Source organism: Populus nigra, chromosome 13 (assembly GCF_951802175.1).
Source record: "Populus nigra chromosome 13, ddPopNigr1.1, whole genome shotgun sequence".
NCBI classification, from domain to species: Eukaryota; Viridiplantae; Streptophyta; class Magnoliopsida; order Malpighiales; family Salicaceae; genus Populus; species Populus nigra.
In genome coordinates, this window is record NC_084864.1 from 10,597,728 (window position 1) to 10,613,374 (window position 15,647).

At 32.4% G+C, this 15,647-nt stretch overlaps 1 protein-coding gene and 1 pseudogene across 1 annotated transcript; both read right to left on the minus strand.

The window, feature by feature from the left end:
• Positions 1-11,192: 11,192 nt before the first annotated feature.
• On the minus strand, positions 11,193-13,403 carry LOC133670798 (uncharacterized; annotated as a pseudogene).
• A 449-nt stretch (positions 13,404-13,852) lies between these two features.
• On the minus strand, positions 13,853-15,647 carry LOC133671692 (early nodulin-like protein 20). Its single transcript, XM_062092526.1, has 2 exons — positions 15,170-15,647; positions 13,853-14,424 (listed from the first exon to the last, which is right to left on the minus strand). Exons 1-2 carry the CDS (start codon positions 15,366-15,368, stop codon positions 14,096-14,098), a joined length of 528 nt encoding a protein of 175 aa, XP_061948510.1. The 5' UTR covers positions 15,369-15,647; the 3' UTR covers positions 13,853-14,095.

Sequence of the window (15,647 nt, forward strand, 5' to 3'; positions counted from 1 at the left end):
AACTTAAATATTTTTACATTTTAAAAAAAAAATTATTATTGATCCGCAGCGAAGCACGGGCCAATACGCTAAGTTGCTCTATACATTGCAGCCAACCTTATATTCCATGAACGCATGAAAGATATTGAAATTGATAGCCACACTATGCGTGAAAGAATACAATCAAGTTTAATCAAGACAACTCATGTTTATTCATTTTAACAAATACCAAATATATTCATTAAGCCATTTGGTAACTCATTATTTCAGACTCTCATTCGTAAGTTACGAAACTTTGGACATCTATGTTGCAGCTCAATCAAAGCTTGATTTGTGGATCGAATCTCAACAAATAAATAAAATTATAATTGTTGTAATTAGTTCCTAAAGTTTAGATGTTTATTTGTTAGTTTATCTCTTTTACACTAGACTTATTTCTTTATAACTGACAAGTGCAAAATATACATATCGTTTTATTCCTTTTACACCATACTTTTTAATGTATTTTGAGTTTATATGAGTTTATTGGAAGTTATTTTTATGAGTTTGGCATGCCTAGGAGACTTTATGAATTAATTGTTAAAAGATAGGAATTTCTACATTATATGTTTTAGACCTTGTTTCTTGTGACAAGTTTTTCACCAAGTTATAATTTTAGAATGTGAATGTTGGCTAAATTAAAGTTAAATTACACATATCAAGCTTTCTAAAAAGGTATTATGGGCAGAAATCTGAGTTTGTTTAGACCTCTAATTAGACCTGTAAAATCAGGCTGAAATCCTTTTTGCAGTCGAATTCTCTACTTTCATATTACAAATTCAAATGGGCATACCTTGAGCCTCCAACATTGAAATCATGCTATTCAAAAGACCAAAATCATCTACACATCTAGAACTACAACTTTTATGAAGGGTTCCAGTTAAGATAAAATCATTTTGAGGGAAAAAATCTGGATGCAATCTAAAGGATGATATTGGTCTCCTAATTTGATAAGGAAACTAACGATGTCAAGCATCCCACTATGGCTGAGAGTCTGACATAGAAATGGTAGGCTTTAAGACCCAAGAAAGGTGCAGATCAAGCATCTAACATGTTATAAATGAAAGAATACAACTGGCATAGTTAAGTAGCATAAAAACTTCTAATTAGCCTAAGAATTTTGAAGAAATTCGGTAGAAAAAAAAAGAATAATAAATAGAGCATAACACAATTGAAACAGCGGCTCTGCAACATTATTTTCTTCTCTGCTTTTGTCAATTTTCCAGCAAACTATGAACTAAATTTCTAATTTTGGTTCAAGAGGAATACACATCATCTCCATCAGCAAGTTGTGAGAAGTAACGTTATCATTGTAATTCTTTCATATCAAGTATTTATTTTTCCTTATTCAGAATTATACTATTGATTGTTATTTAAGTTTATTAAATTATTTTGAGATGGCATGTATGCTTTCTAGTTTATTTCAATCCGCAATTTTTGTTAAGGACCAGAGTAAGAAGCAAAAGAATTAATTTGATTGCTGCAACTATAATCTTGATTTATTAGGGACGAATTAACTAAGTTACATTGTCAAGTTTTTGAACGTTTACTTAAAATAAATGCACATAATTTACTCCTAAGACTACTGCCGAGTGAATGAGAATCGCTTTCAATGTTAAATTCGTTTTATGGTAAGAAATTGATTAAAGAGCTTTGTCTAATTAATTTACTCGTAATCTCATCGATTTCCCTCAGCTTTAAGGGATATCAAAATTATTTGCTTAACGTGAAAGAATATTTAATTTACTTCGATAATCAACAGATTTATAAGAATGAATATGTGGACCCTTGAACTGAGTTAATAACATATCAATTTATTATTTTCAGAATTATTATTTCTTTAATTTTTCATTCAAATCCCCTGTTCTTTTTTATTTTAGTATATTATAGGAAGATTAAACAAAATTTCTCTTGGGTTTGACTTAGTTTTCATGATCATACTGCAAATTTATTTTGTTTATGATAATTAAGCCATAATTATATTTTGAAGGTTCCGACGACCGAAGAAAAACCAAAATATATGAGTTGTAAATATACAAAATATATATATATATATATATATATATATATATATATATATATATATACAGATACCTTTCTCAATCTTTTCTCCATTGTCAATTTTTTAAATTTAGTGGGGAATTTAGATTTTTTTGTCTCCAGGTTTTAAGATACGTGGAGATGTGTGGACAACATAACAAAAAAACTATGAGACAGTGACAGTGCCTCACCAAAGAAAGAGATCACCATCGCAGTTCCTTGCACACACCCTCAAGATAAACTGAATTTATTATTAGCCCTGTGGAGCCAAGGACTTGTTCACTTTGATTGGATTATTCATTGTATGGGAGGTCCCATGAATTTATTAAGAACTCAAGTGGACTGGAGAAAACTGGGAATGGATTTTGGGTTCTGTTTTTTTGCCCGAATTTCACAAGATTCTTTTCATTGCAAAAATTTCAATTTCTCCCATGACAAGACGGACGGGTGTATGGATGTCAATTGGGTTTTTATTCGTACTGAAATACACCCAGTGTCTGGGCATTATGGCACCTCACAAGGTGTAGTTTTGCCCTCTAAACCAATATTTATAGTCGTTTTACTTCTCAATATGATAAGAAAAAAACACATATGAATCTCTAACAAGTGATTTCTATTTTGAAATCATGATCTAAGATTCATGAACCTGTTTATTGTCATATTTTCTTGACTTTAAACATTGATATTGTGCTATATTCTCTGCATTATCATTGTTTTAAGGTTCAAATCTTAGCTATAAAAAAAAATAAAAAGGAAAATAGATGGCTATAACCCTTGAAAATTCAAGTTATAAGAACATAATTAATAGTTCAAGGATTCCCTCACGTAATGGCAAAGCACAAACAATATATTATTGTAGCCTCATAAATATGAAATGCAAGTAGCAGTGGCGTTGGTGTGGTTGTTGTTGAGGGAACATCTGGGTCGCTTTTAATAAGACGTGATTCCAAGTTGGAGGAGCCTTGCCAATTGCTCAACATGACTGACCGGTGGACGGTGGACGGTGGAGGGTGGAGACCACAAGCAAAGCTAAGTTGATAATTAACAGGAAAAAAAAATAAAATATTTAGTGTGTTTTTACGGTACACAATGCTATGTATAAGCCCACAAAATATTATTCATTGTCATGTTCCTATAACACTTTTTTTCACACTTTAACCTACGTAGTTTTTAAATTTTATATTTGTTTATGAGATTTTATTTGTTTCATATTTAGTTCCTTATAGTTAAGACAGGAAAAAGAGAGGTGTTGAAGAGACATTGAGAAGAAATAAAGCTTTCGACCGGTCATATAAGAAACAACAATTTTATTGTCATTAGATTTGTTTTAAAGAGAAGAATTTAATTAAAGTAGTCTAGCTTTTAAATCATATCAGAAAAAAGTATATTGAATTTTAGAAATAGAATTTTTATTTGATTTGACTGAGTTTTTAAACTAATTAAAGCGTGTTTTAAAATTAGAAATGAGATTATAAAGGTTCAGATGATTTTTTTTGTGTTTTTAAATAAAAAAAATCAAAATTAAATTTTAAAGGTTAAAAAAAATTGGTGCTCAACTAACTCAAGTTTTTTTGTCTTTCTTTGATTGGTATTTTTTTTTAATTTTATCTTTTATCATTGAGTTGATTATGAATTAGAATTCATGATTTATTTTGGTTTGCTTTCTAAAAGATTATCTTGGTTTATGACTCAGGTCACATGTTTTACGAGTTAACCTGTGTAAATTAATGTCGTTTTATTGTTTCTTGTTTTTAGATTGAATTTTTTTCAATTTCAACTTTCAACAATGAGTTTATTGAAAATTATGCTTCATAATTTGTTTTAATTTATTTTTTATGAGGTTATTACAGTATCATGACATTGGTTGCGGGTTTGGCAAGTTAACCCAAGTTACTCGGGTCATTTTATTATTTACTTTCTATGAGATTATACCGATCTCATGACCCAGATCACGGGTTTGGCAGGAACTCAGGTTGTATTTTTTTTTTAATTTCATCCTTCAATATATAGTTATTTTGGAATTAGGCTTCATATTTTATTTTTTTGCTTTTTATAAAGTTATTCTAGTCTTATTACTTGGGTCATGAGTTTGACGAGTTAACTCAAGTTGACTCGAGTCAATTTTTTTATCTTTTTTAATTTCATCTTTCAATATTGGATTTACTAATCCAGGGTTGTGGTTTAACTCGAGTTTTTTTTTCTTTTTTTAGTTGATTTTTTTTTCTAAATTTTATTCTTCAACATTTGATTGATTTGGAATTAGGCTTCATATAATTTTTTTTATAAGGTTATCCCGGTCTCATTACTTGAGTAATGAGTTTGGTAAGTTAACCTAGGTTGACTTAAGTTTTTTTTTTATCTTTTTTGTAATTGATATTTTTTTAATTTCATCACACAACATTAGATTGCTTGGGAGTTGAGTTTCATAATTTGTTTTGATTTGTTTTCTATACAATTATCACAGTTACATGACTTGAGTTGCAACTTTGACAGGTTAACTTGAGTTGACTTGAGTTGTTTGTTTTTTGGTTTTTTTTTATTGATTTTTTTTTTCAATTTCATCCTTAAACATTGGTTTAATTGAAAATTGAGTTTAATATTTGGTTTTGACTTACTTTCTATGAGGTTATCTTGGTCCCATCATTTGGGTCATGAATTTGGAATGTTAACCCTGATTAACCCGATTCGATCCAATATATTTTCATCTTAATATTTTTTAAAAGACATGTCATCTTTAATTTTTTTAATCAAACTATATTTTTAACGATTATTTAGCTTATCTTTAAACTCGTCAAGTTGATTGGGTTATATCAGGTCAATCCCATATAATATTATTTTATTTTTTGCTCAAAAACATATTAGTAACATCTAGATATTTTTTTACATAAAAAAAATTAATCTAACTTGTACCATAATGCAAGCAATCATCTAGTATTTTTTTTTTGTTCTATACGATGGTTTGGTGCCTCAAAATACCTATATTTTACAAGCTATCCTCGATATTCTCGTGATTTTTGGATAAAGTAAGGATACTATATTAGATCTTTTTGCTTTATAAGCGATGCATACTTGTAAAACCATGACAAATTAGCTAAGACTATTATCTCTAAGATGACGTGCAATATAACATTGACTTGCTGCATCAAATTATATTATCTACACAACATGTGTCATGTTAAGAAGATTGTCTTCATTCATGTCGTGGTCTAATCATCTTTAACTTGTTCAATTTTGACGATATAATTATAAAAAAAATATTAAGAGAGCAAGTGATCCACCATGCCCTCCAAGAGAGGAATTACTGTAGATGCATATAATGATTTCTTATTATTATTATTTTTGTCTTTTAATTTTTTTATTTAGTTTTTTAACATTGTGTTGATTAGATTTGGTCTTGATGATTTCTTTTTTATATTTATATATAGAAATCTTGTGGTGTCCATAAAATATTTTGTTGCTCGGTTAATAATTAATTTAGTAAAATAAATTTCAATTTTATTAATTTTAAAATAATTAAAGATTTGGAGACCAAATTTAAAGTTTAAACAAATGTTCAATCCCTTTTTTCTTTTTCTAATATTAGGGATTGATTTGCACGGGTAGGGAAAGACTTCATATGCTTTTATTTTGTCACTCGATTTTTTTTCTAATTTCATCCTTTCACGTTGTTTTTATTTGGGATTTGACTTAGCAATTTGTTTTGGCTGTCTTGATACGGAGATCTTATAATATCAAGGGAAGATTCCAGCGCGAGGTTAATGCTCGGTTTGAAAAAATAAAAAAAATTATGTTGATGTAAAATAATTAAGTGTTGAGGGACCAAAATCAAAAGTAAAACAAATATGGTGGGCTGAAATTAACTTTCAAGGTCAACTTGGCTGGCATATGCAACACATGCACCAATGTGTGGAGGGAGTCACCACACTCTGGTGGCGCATGTGACTTTTTTCGATGTCCGAACACTACCTTCCTTGATGGAATTGGAATTGGCGTGACAAGGACTTTCAAGGCGAGGCAAGGTGTGTCTATGAAGAAGTTGTGGTGAGGCTTCAATGGTATTTTTTTTCTCCTTCTTTTCTCTCTCATTTTCTTAATTTTACACTAGTCTATTTTCTTCCAATTTTGACCTTATATATATATATATATATATCTTTTTTTGCATTCTTAGATTAATTAGAAGTGTGTGTGTATGATTCCATTTATTATTTTTATTTTTTGTTATCAAGATTATATAAATCTTTTCAGGATCTTTGCAAAATGTCTTTTCAAATTATTGGCAAGCGTATTTTTTTCTACAAGTTTTGTTTTTATGTTGATTTTTTTTTTGTTTAGTCCTTCAATATTGGGTTGCGGGGTTCTGTAGGTTTACATGGGTTTGTTGGGGTGGTTTCTATGTCCTTTTTATTAATTGATTTCTTTTTTGATTTTATCTTTCTATATTGAGTTGAACTTCATAATTATTTTTCAATTTTCTTTCTATGAGATTTTCCTAGCTTCGTGACCCAGGTTAACTCGCATCTTTGTTTTTGGTCTTTTTTTATTCTTTCTTTAATTTTGTTTTTCAGCATTAAGTTAGTTAGGATTTGAGCTTCAACATTTTCTTTTTTATTTTTGCAATTGTTTTCTTTCTACGAGTCATCATGATAGCTTTTTTGGTTTAATTCTGCCCATTTAATATCATTATCTTTTTTTTCATATAATTAAATAAAACTAACTTATCGGACCTAGTCAAGTCAACAATCCAAGTCATAGATTGTTTTTACTTCCTTAAAACATATTTATTAGGGGTGAGCAAAAAAACCGATAAACCGAGAAAACCGAAAAAAAAAATAACCGAAAAAACCGAACTGAAAAAAAAACTGAATTAACCGATTAAAAAATCACAAAAAAATTCCAGTTCAATTCGGTTTCGGTTTCTAAAGTCTGAAACCGATTGAACCGAACTGAACCGAACTGGTTCAACCAGCCAACACTTAAAAAAAAAAGTAAGTATAAATACAATATTTTAAACCCTAAAATTACATTTAGATATCAGCCGCCCCTTTGCATATCCCTCCCTCCTTTTAGCCCCCCTTCTCTGCATATCCCTCTCCCTTCCCTTTACTCTCCTTTGCTTTGATTTTTCTCCCCTCTCTTTACTCTTTGTAAACCTAAAGTTACAGACTTTTATGGGGTGCATGCATGATGTGGGCAAATGTCAACTTGTGTATTTTTTTTCCTTTCATTCCCCCCCCTTTTTTTCCCTGTTGTGTTTCTTATCTTTTGCTAGCTTGTGTGGCTAAGGGTTTGGACAATTTGTTCATACAAGTTTCAGCCAACAAAAATGACATCTTTTTTTTTTTATTATGCGTAGCAGAAGCTTTGGATTTGGAGGCTCTTGTTTTAATTGTGGGCGGTCGAGGTATAGAGCATCAAAATGCCCAAACAAGGAAGATTTTTAGTTGCCTTCTTCGATGTAGGGATTAAGGAGTTTTTTGGGACTGGGAACAAGTTGGAATAATTTCGGTTTGAACTGCTTTGGAAGGAAAAAACATCGAACTGAACTGAACTGAACTGAAATTAATCAGTTTGAACCGGTTTTTGGTTCGGTTCGGTTCAAAAAATTAAAAAAAATCAGTTTGGTTGTTTATTTTGGTTCAAAACCGGACCGAACCGGAAATGTTCAGCCCTAATATTTATGGAGCATGAGCATCTTTTTTAAGTTGAAAATATTTTTTTCTTATGCCTGTCACTAATCTAGTTTTTTCTATATCAAGAAACTATGATAATTAGATTTTAGTCCCTACTTTTTTGAAGTGATGAAGATAAGAACTTCCAAATCTTCTTTCACTTTAATTCATTATCAATTTAGAGTGTGTTTGTTTACACGGTTGCGGCTGTATTTTAAATAAAATGCAGTAAACATACGTTTGGTTACAGAGAAAAACATCATCTATTGTTCATGGATCCCACCTTTTACTGCGTTTCAAACTCAGTAATCGTGAAGCAGTGGAAAGCTGCTTTTGTTTCAACAGTAAACAATGGCCAACACATATCTACACACTGTTCATGTTAATTAATTAGCATGAACAGTGTAACATGCATACACTATTTACGTGAACAGTGTATTCATGTTACAATGTTGACTGTAGCCCGCTATACTGTTTCGGTCAGACCGGTTCCGGTTCAAAGCTTAAAATGCATTTAACAAGGTCCAACCCAGTAAAATAAAAATTATTGTTAATTATTTAATTGTTTTTTTATTCGAAAAATTAGTATTTAACATTATTCAATGATACTACACAAATTAAACAAAAATCGCTGGATGATGTAACATTTGCAGAATTTGATCGCAATCCCAATTTTGTTCTTGATTATATTTTATCTGATGTTATTGCGCGCTTAAAAAACCACAAAAATTGTAGTCCTTATTGGATGTATTTCATACGTGATGGAATTGTAAATATTTTAATGGAACAATAAAAAATATTTTATATAAAGTATTATTTATTTCGTGATGTAATAATAATATTTAAATCTATATATATATATTTTTTAAAATTATCTTGTAACCTCAATTTCAAAAGCATTATTAACCAAACACATTAAATTACTTTTTGTTCAACCTCAATTTCAACCACAGTTTTAACCAAACACACATAAATACCAAATCAACCATAATTACGAGTACTTTTTATAAAATAATTTTTTTCAAATTACAACCACAACAGGCACCACATTACAAAACACATTCTTAGTTAATAATGACGTGATTTGAATTATTTTATCCTTGTTCCATTTCATGTGCTGGTAACATCACCTAGCACATGCCGCCCTGGTATCAAATTGTCAAAAGCGACTCACTAACTCACGCAAGTAGGCAAGTAGCTAGCTAGCTTCATCCAAAAGATCTATAATAAAATGGAAAGTCTGTTGACTAATGTGATTATAAAAGAGGGTTTAGTAGGCAACAAATTGCATATATATGGCTCCCCAGATTCTTTCTTTTCCTTCTCTTGTTGGTTTTTCAGTTGCTATCTTCTTCTCACCTTCGCTGCTGCATCTGAATAAACTATTTCTTGGCTGCTCGAGATGGGGATTGAAGGCCATATGACGACCCCAGCAGCGTTGCCTTTTCCATCACACAGACAAGTTTTTTGAGATATGCTGTCATTGTCATGTACATTATTGTTTATTGTCTTTTAAATATATTTCTAAACAAGTTGCTGATATAATTCTTTACTTTTTAATATTCATTTCGTTTTTTTCTTTGAACAACCGAGTGAGACGTACGTCTCTCTGTATTCTTTAATGCCTTTAATAAAAATATATGAATACTTTTTCATGATGCAATTATCTGAGTATACAATTAATAATTGAGGCATGTTAACAAGAAGAAGAAAAAAATATCAATTGATTTTCATCAGGGAAAGAAAATCATCAATGGCGTTGGAAACAATAAGAATTGACCGAGATTAATCTTAGTTTTTCTTACTAACTCGAACCGATGCAAGAACTTCACTGGATTGACCGACACTTACAACCAGGACAAAAGCAAACAGAAAAAGGAGTAAGAAAGGCAAAGCATTATCTTTTAGCAATGTCCCTCAATTTTCTCGAGCTAAAAGATTCATTCCTGAATTCCCTTTTGGTCAAGATCTATTTACACAGTCCCCTAAACATTTTGTCGAGCTAAAGATTCATTCCTGATGATTCTTTTTCTGGTCAAGTTCAACACCAGGTTCTTTAAACCATGCAAGAGGAAGAATGGACATTCTTAGTACGATGAAACATGAGCGACATGTGAGGTGAATGGAATATATGCATATCGTTATTAATTACTTCGGGTTATTGGGTTAGGCCCGGTTTGTCTATAATAAATGTATCGGTCCAAATATTTAGAGGAATTACTAAAAAAATTACCGTTTCTTCTACTTATATAACTAGAGACATAACCCATATAAAGAATGAAGTTTTTATTATTAAAAGAAGATAGTTCTCTCCTTTTCTTTTTTTATCTTGACTCTTTGCACTACTTTAACAAGATTTATAAAGACGTTCGTACTGTGAAATATCACTTTGATTCTAGTAATAGAAGTGACACTGAAGTAATCGATTCGAAGATAAGAAAACGAATTCTCGCAAGTAAGTTTTTATTTCCAATCTACATTGGTATCAGAGCGAAAAAAAAATTAATTTTAGTTCTACACTTGTTACTTGCATTCATCGGTCGGGATCATATCACTTGAATAGATTTGATATGATTTAGAATACTTATAAATGTAAAGGATAGATTGAGTATGAAATTCTTAAGGGATTGAATTATATTAAGGCATGTGTAACTAAAAAATACTTGGGGTATATTAGTACACTTTAAGGAATAATTAATTATGAAGTTGATGTCTCCTATATGGCCTATATTAGGTTTATATATTGGAGCTCCTTTCACTGTGTGTTTTAGGTTGTACGGTCCGTTTGTCAAGTATGAAATTCTTGTGCAAGTTGGAAATATAATGTATTAGAGAGATTCGATTCTTCATGGGCAAGTAGGAGATGTTGGTCCATCCATGATGGATGAGCCTAGTCCAAGTATTTAGATGAGTTACTAAAAAAAGTAATTGCTTCCTCTACTTATATAAATAGAGACATAACTCATTTGAACAATGAAGTTTTTATTATTAAAAGAAGATAGTTCTCTCCTTTTCTTTTTCCATCTTGACTTTCTACTTTACTCTGATAAGATTTATAAAAACATTCGTACCGTAGATATCACTTTGATTTTAGTAATTGAATTGGCACTGAAGTAATTGATTCGGGGATAAAAAAGCGAATTCTCGTAAGTAAATTTTCGAATTCAATCTAAAATTACTATATCAATCACAGCATATGTCCATGACAAAGGCCTGCATTCATAAAATATGATGCAAGAAGCAAGCTTACATGAGTAAACAGCATATTAAAGACCAAGCTTTGATATCTCGAAATCTTCTTAGCACAAACTCTACAGTTGTTGACATATTTCAAATCGCATGCAGCAATCATACTGGCTCTGCTGCTCAATATCTGCTCACTAACACATTCATTATGCATTGTTTCCCTTCGAGTTTCCTGGACATATGCTAAATACAAATATGAAAACATCCACCTGAACTCGCTTTACAACAAAGGGCCTCTGTTTCTAAACAATCTTGTCACCTGGTCATGAGGTTACAAATACATTGACTACATCACTAGGGTTTTGTAGGTTATAAATTACACAGAAAAAGCATTTCTACAATGAAGTAGGAGGAAGTTCACATTTTAGTTTCAGAAAAATAAGTTGAAGAGACAGCCAAGCCTTCTACATCGTAAGTTCTAGCCGGTCCTTGTCTCCTCTCAGGTGAACTTCAAGTGGAATGACTTGGACTCTGCTACACTCTTAGAAACATTGGAAGGACAGCCCATGTACATGCCTCCAGGCAAGAGTGTCATTTCGTATCCCCCATCAAATGTGACCAAGTCATCTGATCTGGTACCAGTCCAATGCACAATATGATTGAAAATGGAATTCTTTTTTGTGTATAAGAAATGAACATGGGTTATGACCCTGATGAACTGAAAATAATTAAGCAGTGAAATGAAATAAATGGATGTCTTTCCAAATGACATATTGTGATTGAATAAGTTACCATCAGAAGCCCAAAACAGGAGGGAACAAAAGGAGATGAACTTGTTGCATAAATGGGAAAGGCATCTTGATTCTAATGGTATTGTCCAAATGTAGAAATAAGAAGCCTCCCGGAAAACCAAGACAGAATGACTGAAGCAACGCATGGATAGAGGGACCAAGATCACATTGCTCCCACAGAAGGACATGACGGAAACAGATTTTCTTATTTTTTGAAACAATAATGAAAAGAAGAAAAGGAAAAGGAAAAACAGAAAACAAAAGCGAAAGCGAAAGAGAAGAACTTGGAGTGTCCCATGCCTGGATTAGCTGACCCTTGTCATCCAGCTGTATCGACTTCAGCAATTTTTGCTGCATAAACACCACTTCGTTTTGTTCTAGAATGACCTTTCCACCTACCAAGAAATGGTAAGATCCGGTTTGTGCTATCCTGCAATCAATGAAAGGAAGGTTGTAATTTCATGAACTCAGTGTACTGTCAAAACACAAAAACTGCTTCTTCACCATCTGTACAACATTTATAAATGTTCATTACTTACACTGTTACTTTCGAGTGAAGGATGAAAAAGCACACCATCGCCTTTATCATCAAGGAACATAAGAAGCATTTCTAAAATGCCTTTAGGGTCCATGATATGAAAGGCTCTTGCTCGCCTGTCTTTCTCTTGCGAATATAGGCAATTCTCACAAACAATAGAAGGTCGATGAGAAGGAAGCTTCAGGTTTCTGTAAGGTTAAAAAAAACAACCCAACGAAAATGCAATGAAGTGATTAAAATTGATGTTTTTTTTAGTGATTTTTAATCATTTTAATGTATTAGAATTCAAATTGGTAAGGTTTAGGAATTTATTGGGAAACTAACATGTTCAAGCTTTATCATATTTGTTTTCCTCATTTAAAAGTATTTTTTATTTATTATCTATTTTAGATTTTCATTGATTTTTATTAATTTGTTCTTTTTATATTATTAATTTGTTAATTGGTAAGGTTTAGGAATTTATTGATTTTTATTAATTTGTTTTCATTGATTTTCACAGTAGCACGAAATAAACAATCAAAAAGGTTTTATTGATATTTTTCATCTGGGATGTAGAACATCAAGACAGCATGATCTTCCTCAGGCGCCCTTATACTGAATATTAGTCAAAGCCTCAAGATCTTCCTCATCATGATACTCAGGCTTCAAACGCCGAACAGGAACTGTGATGGAGTAGATGGTCCCCAAATCTGAATCTGCTGATACACTAAGCTGGACTTTATCCTCTTGAGTCTATCTCCAGAATATCAGATAGAGTATCCACAACATTGCTCAAGACCTTCTGCTTTGCCTCAAAAATGACTGCGTTGCATTTGTACATACCTCCAAAAATCACCATAAGGACCAAATTAGAACCACCATAAGGACATGATTTTGATCCAGAATAATTAAATTTCCCTTTTCAATTGCAGGCTATATAAGGTTATTAAATTCATGTCCCGTATTGCATTTCAATGCATAGACGTGGGCGTGGATAATTTAACTTCCAAGAAAATCTGCTCCAGGGCCCAGACTTGCACTCCTGACATCAGACTTCTCATATCTCAACTTCACTTCATTTTGATATTCCTCCTATTTACATGTCTTCGCATTAAATATATAGTGAAGCATTCTTCATACAATGCTCTCAGCATCTGTCTTCTTATACTCTTTTCCCTTCATTTTTGCCCAAATTTGGATCATGAAATCATCAATGTAACATTTGATGACTTGAACTGCATGATTAATTGTACGTAAATAGCCACAGAAGTGTATGTATATATTTGGCACGCCATATCCAATAGCTGCCACCACCCACCAGTTGTGTTATACTTGTATTCAACCCATCGTTTAACACCCCTCATTCCATGACAAACCTTCTCTAGCTATCCCCATTGGCTGGAGTCTTATGTAAAAGGGGATTCATATAGATGTTGTCTTGCCTTAACTTGTATGATTAAACCAGCAAGTGCCCAGACTAATCAACAATTTCAGAAGTTTAACTTGTTGAGGGTGGAGACTATAGAGCGCGAGAGCCAACAGAAATTGGACAATGTTTGCTCACTCTATTGATTCTCAGGTACAAAAGATGCACTCATGCCAACAGATGAGAAGTGAAAATTCAAGTTCAGCATCACAAATATCCAATCAAACCCTTCCATTTTACTTGTAGAACTTCATCACATTAACCACTGTTGTTCACTACTTTTAAAAGGAAAACCCACATGACTATAAAAAAAGAAGAAAGTAAACCATCTGACAAAGTAAAAGAAAAAAGGAAAAGGAAAAGAAATTCAAAGTCCATCTGCCCATGACTCTAGCTACTATATCCCCACATTATTCTTTCAATGGCCCAGCCACTCAACTGCTACTGCTTAAAGAAAAAGGACCATCCATGCCAAAGCAAGACAAAATGCAATCAATATAATCATCTGCCTGCTGACTTTATTTGATGGAGAACCATTTTCAGTACTTGATACAGGTGCTGGGGTAGGTGCAAAATCTTCAACATTGATAGCAACTTTCATTCCATTCCAGCAATACCCTCCACTGCTCAGGAAGTAATAAGGCCTTGCCTCTGTCAGTTGAACCACATCCCGGCCGCCGCGAGTAATGTTCTTTATGAAGCCTTGGTCATTGCAGTTCTCATAGTTTGTTTCGTTGACCTCCAGGACATTGTAGGAGTGCTTGTCAAACACAAAAACTGAAAGAAGGAAAAAAGAAAAATCCATGTTTTTTACCTTGTTTTGAGCAACATCTTGAGAAAACATCAGCACATCTCAATTATGAAATTAACACAACCTTAGTAAACGCTTCCGTATCTACCAATTTGATGCTACACGTTGGCCAGCTAGTTGAAAACTTTTTTTCTTCATCAGGGTTGGGTTGGTGATACCACCAATGATTGCTAGTTAAAAAATCAGATACAGTTCCAAAATTTTGTTCACAGGCAAGCTTTTGTATTTAGTAACCAGACAGCATTTCTATTTAGAAAATTACCATAAACAGCAAAACAGAGAAAATGAATAGCTAGGTCAATTTTCTGATTCAACATCAATTATTACTGTTATCAAAATTCTCCAAGTTCCTGATAAAATGAAAAGTTCCAAAATTTTAATTCTATCTAATCACCAACTTTCTAATATATGTTTGGTAGTATAGATGGATTAATTAGAGTTGAACAAATTGAGTGAATTAATGATCTTAATTCCCAATCTTTATGACTTCATTGGCTCAAATACCCCTTCCTATCTCATGAAAAAGAGAGAGAAATCTGCAATTTACATCCAATTCAAGTCAAAAACAATCTCAATCATTTGTTTAATTCAATGGGAGGAACCCCTTACAGATAATCCTCGGACATCTAACATGTTTGAAAAGGAAAGTGGTAGGAAGAAAAATGGAATTACACGCTGGCGAGAAAGAAAGAGAGAGAGAAATTTACATACGAAGCCAATCACCAACGTAGAAATGCTCATGACTCTGATTCAACCAGTCAGTGTAATTATAATTTGGGATCCATCCTCTTGAGCCCACCTTATGTAGCTGCTCAGCAGCTGCACATTCCACAATCATCATAACAGTCACTGCTGTTATTGCCATGGACAATACAGTTTTTCCAATTGTCGTCCTCCCTGAATTCTCCATTGCCGTCACTCTCAGGACTCTATCAAAACCTGCTGGCGGATGTATTCAGTAGGGTGTAAATTAACCTAGAAATACATGTATATATCCTGAACATATATGATGTTTACATGAAACCACCTGACCCATGATCGCTTGCTTTAGAGTCAGAAATGGGGAGGATCATTTTTGGTAAGCCAAGCTGGGATATCAGATACCTAGTAGGATAGTACACTTTGACAGTAACGTCGCATGGGCTTACTCGCTTTTTTGACCTGTTTATGAAAATCTGTGCAATGGGAC

What these genes read in the sequence shown, in the direction of transcription:
- LOC133671692 (XM_062092526.1), bottom strand. Translation starts at nt 15,368, where the DNA reads ATGGAGAATTCAGGGAGGACGACAATTGGAAAAACTGTATTGTCCATG. An exon ending in CTACGTTGGTGATTGGCTTC is followed by an intron (nt 14,425 to 15,169) that starts GTATGTAAATTT and finishes TCCTTCTTTCAG; the next exon opens with TTTTTGTGTTTGACAAGCAC.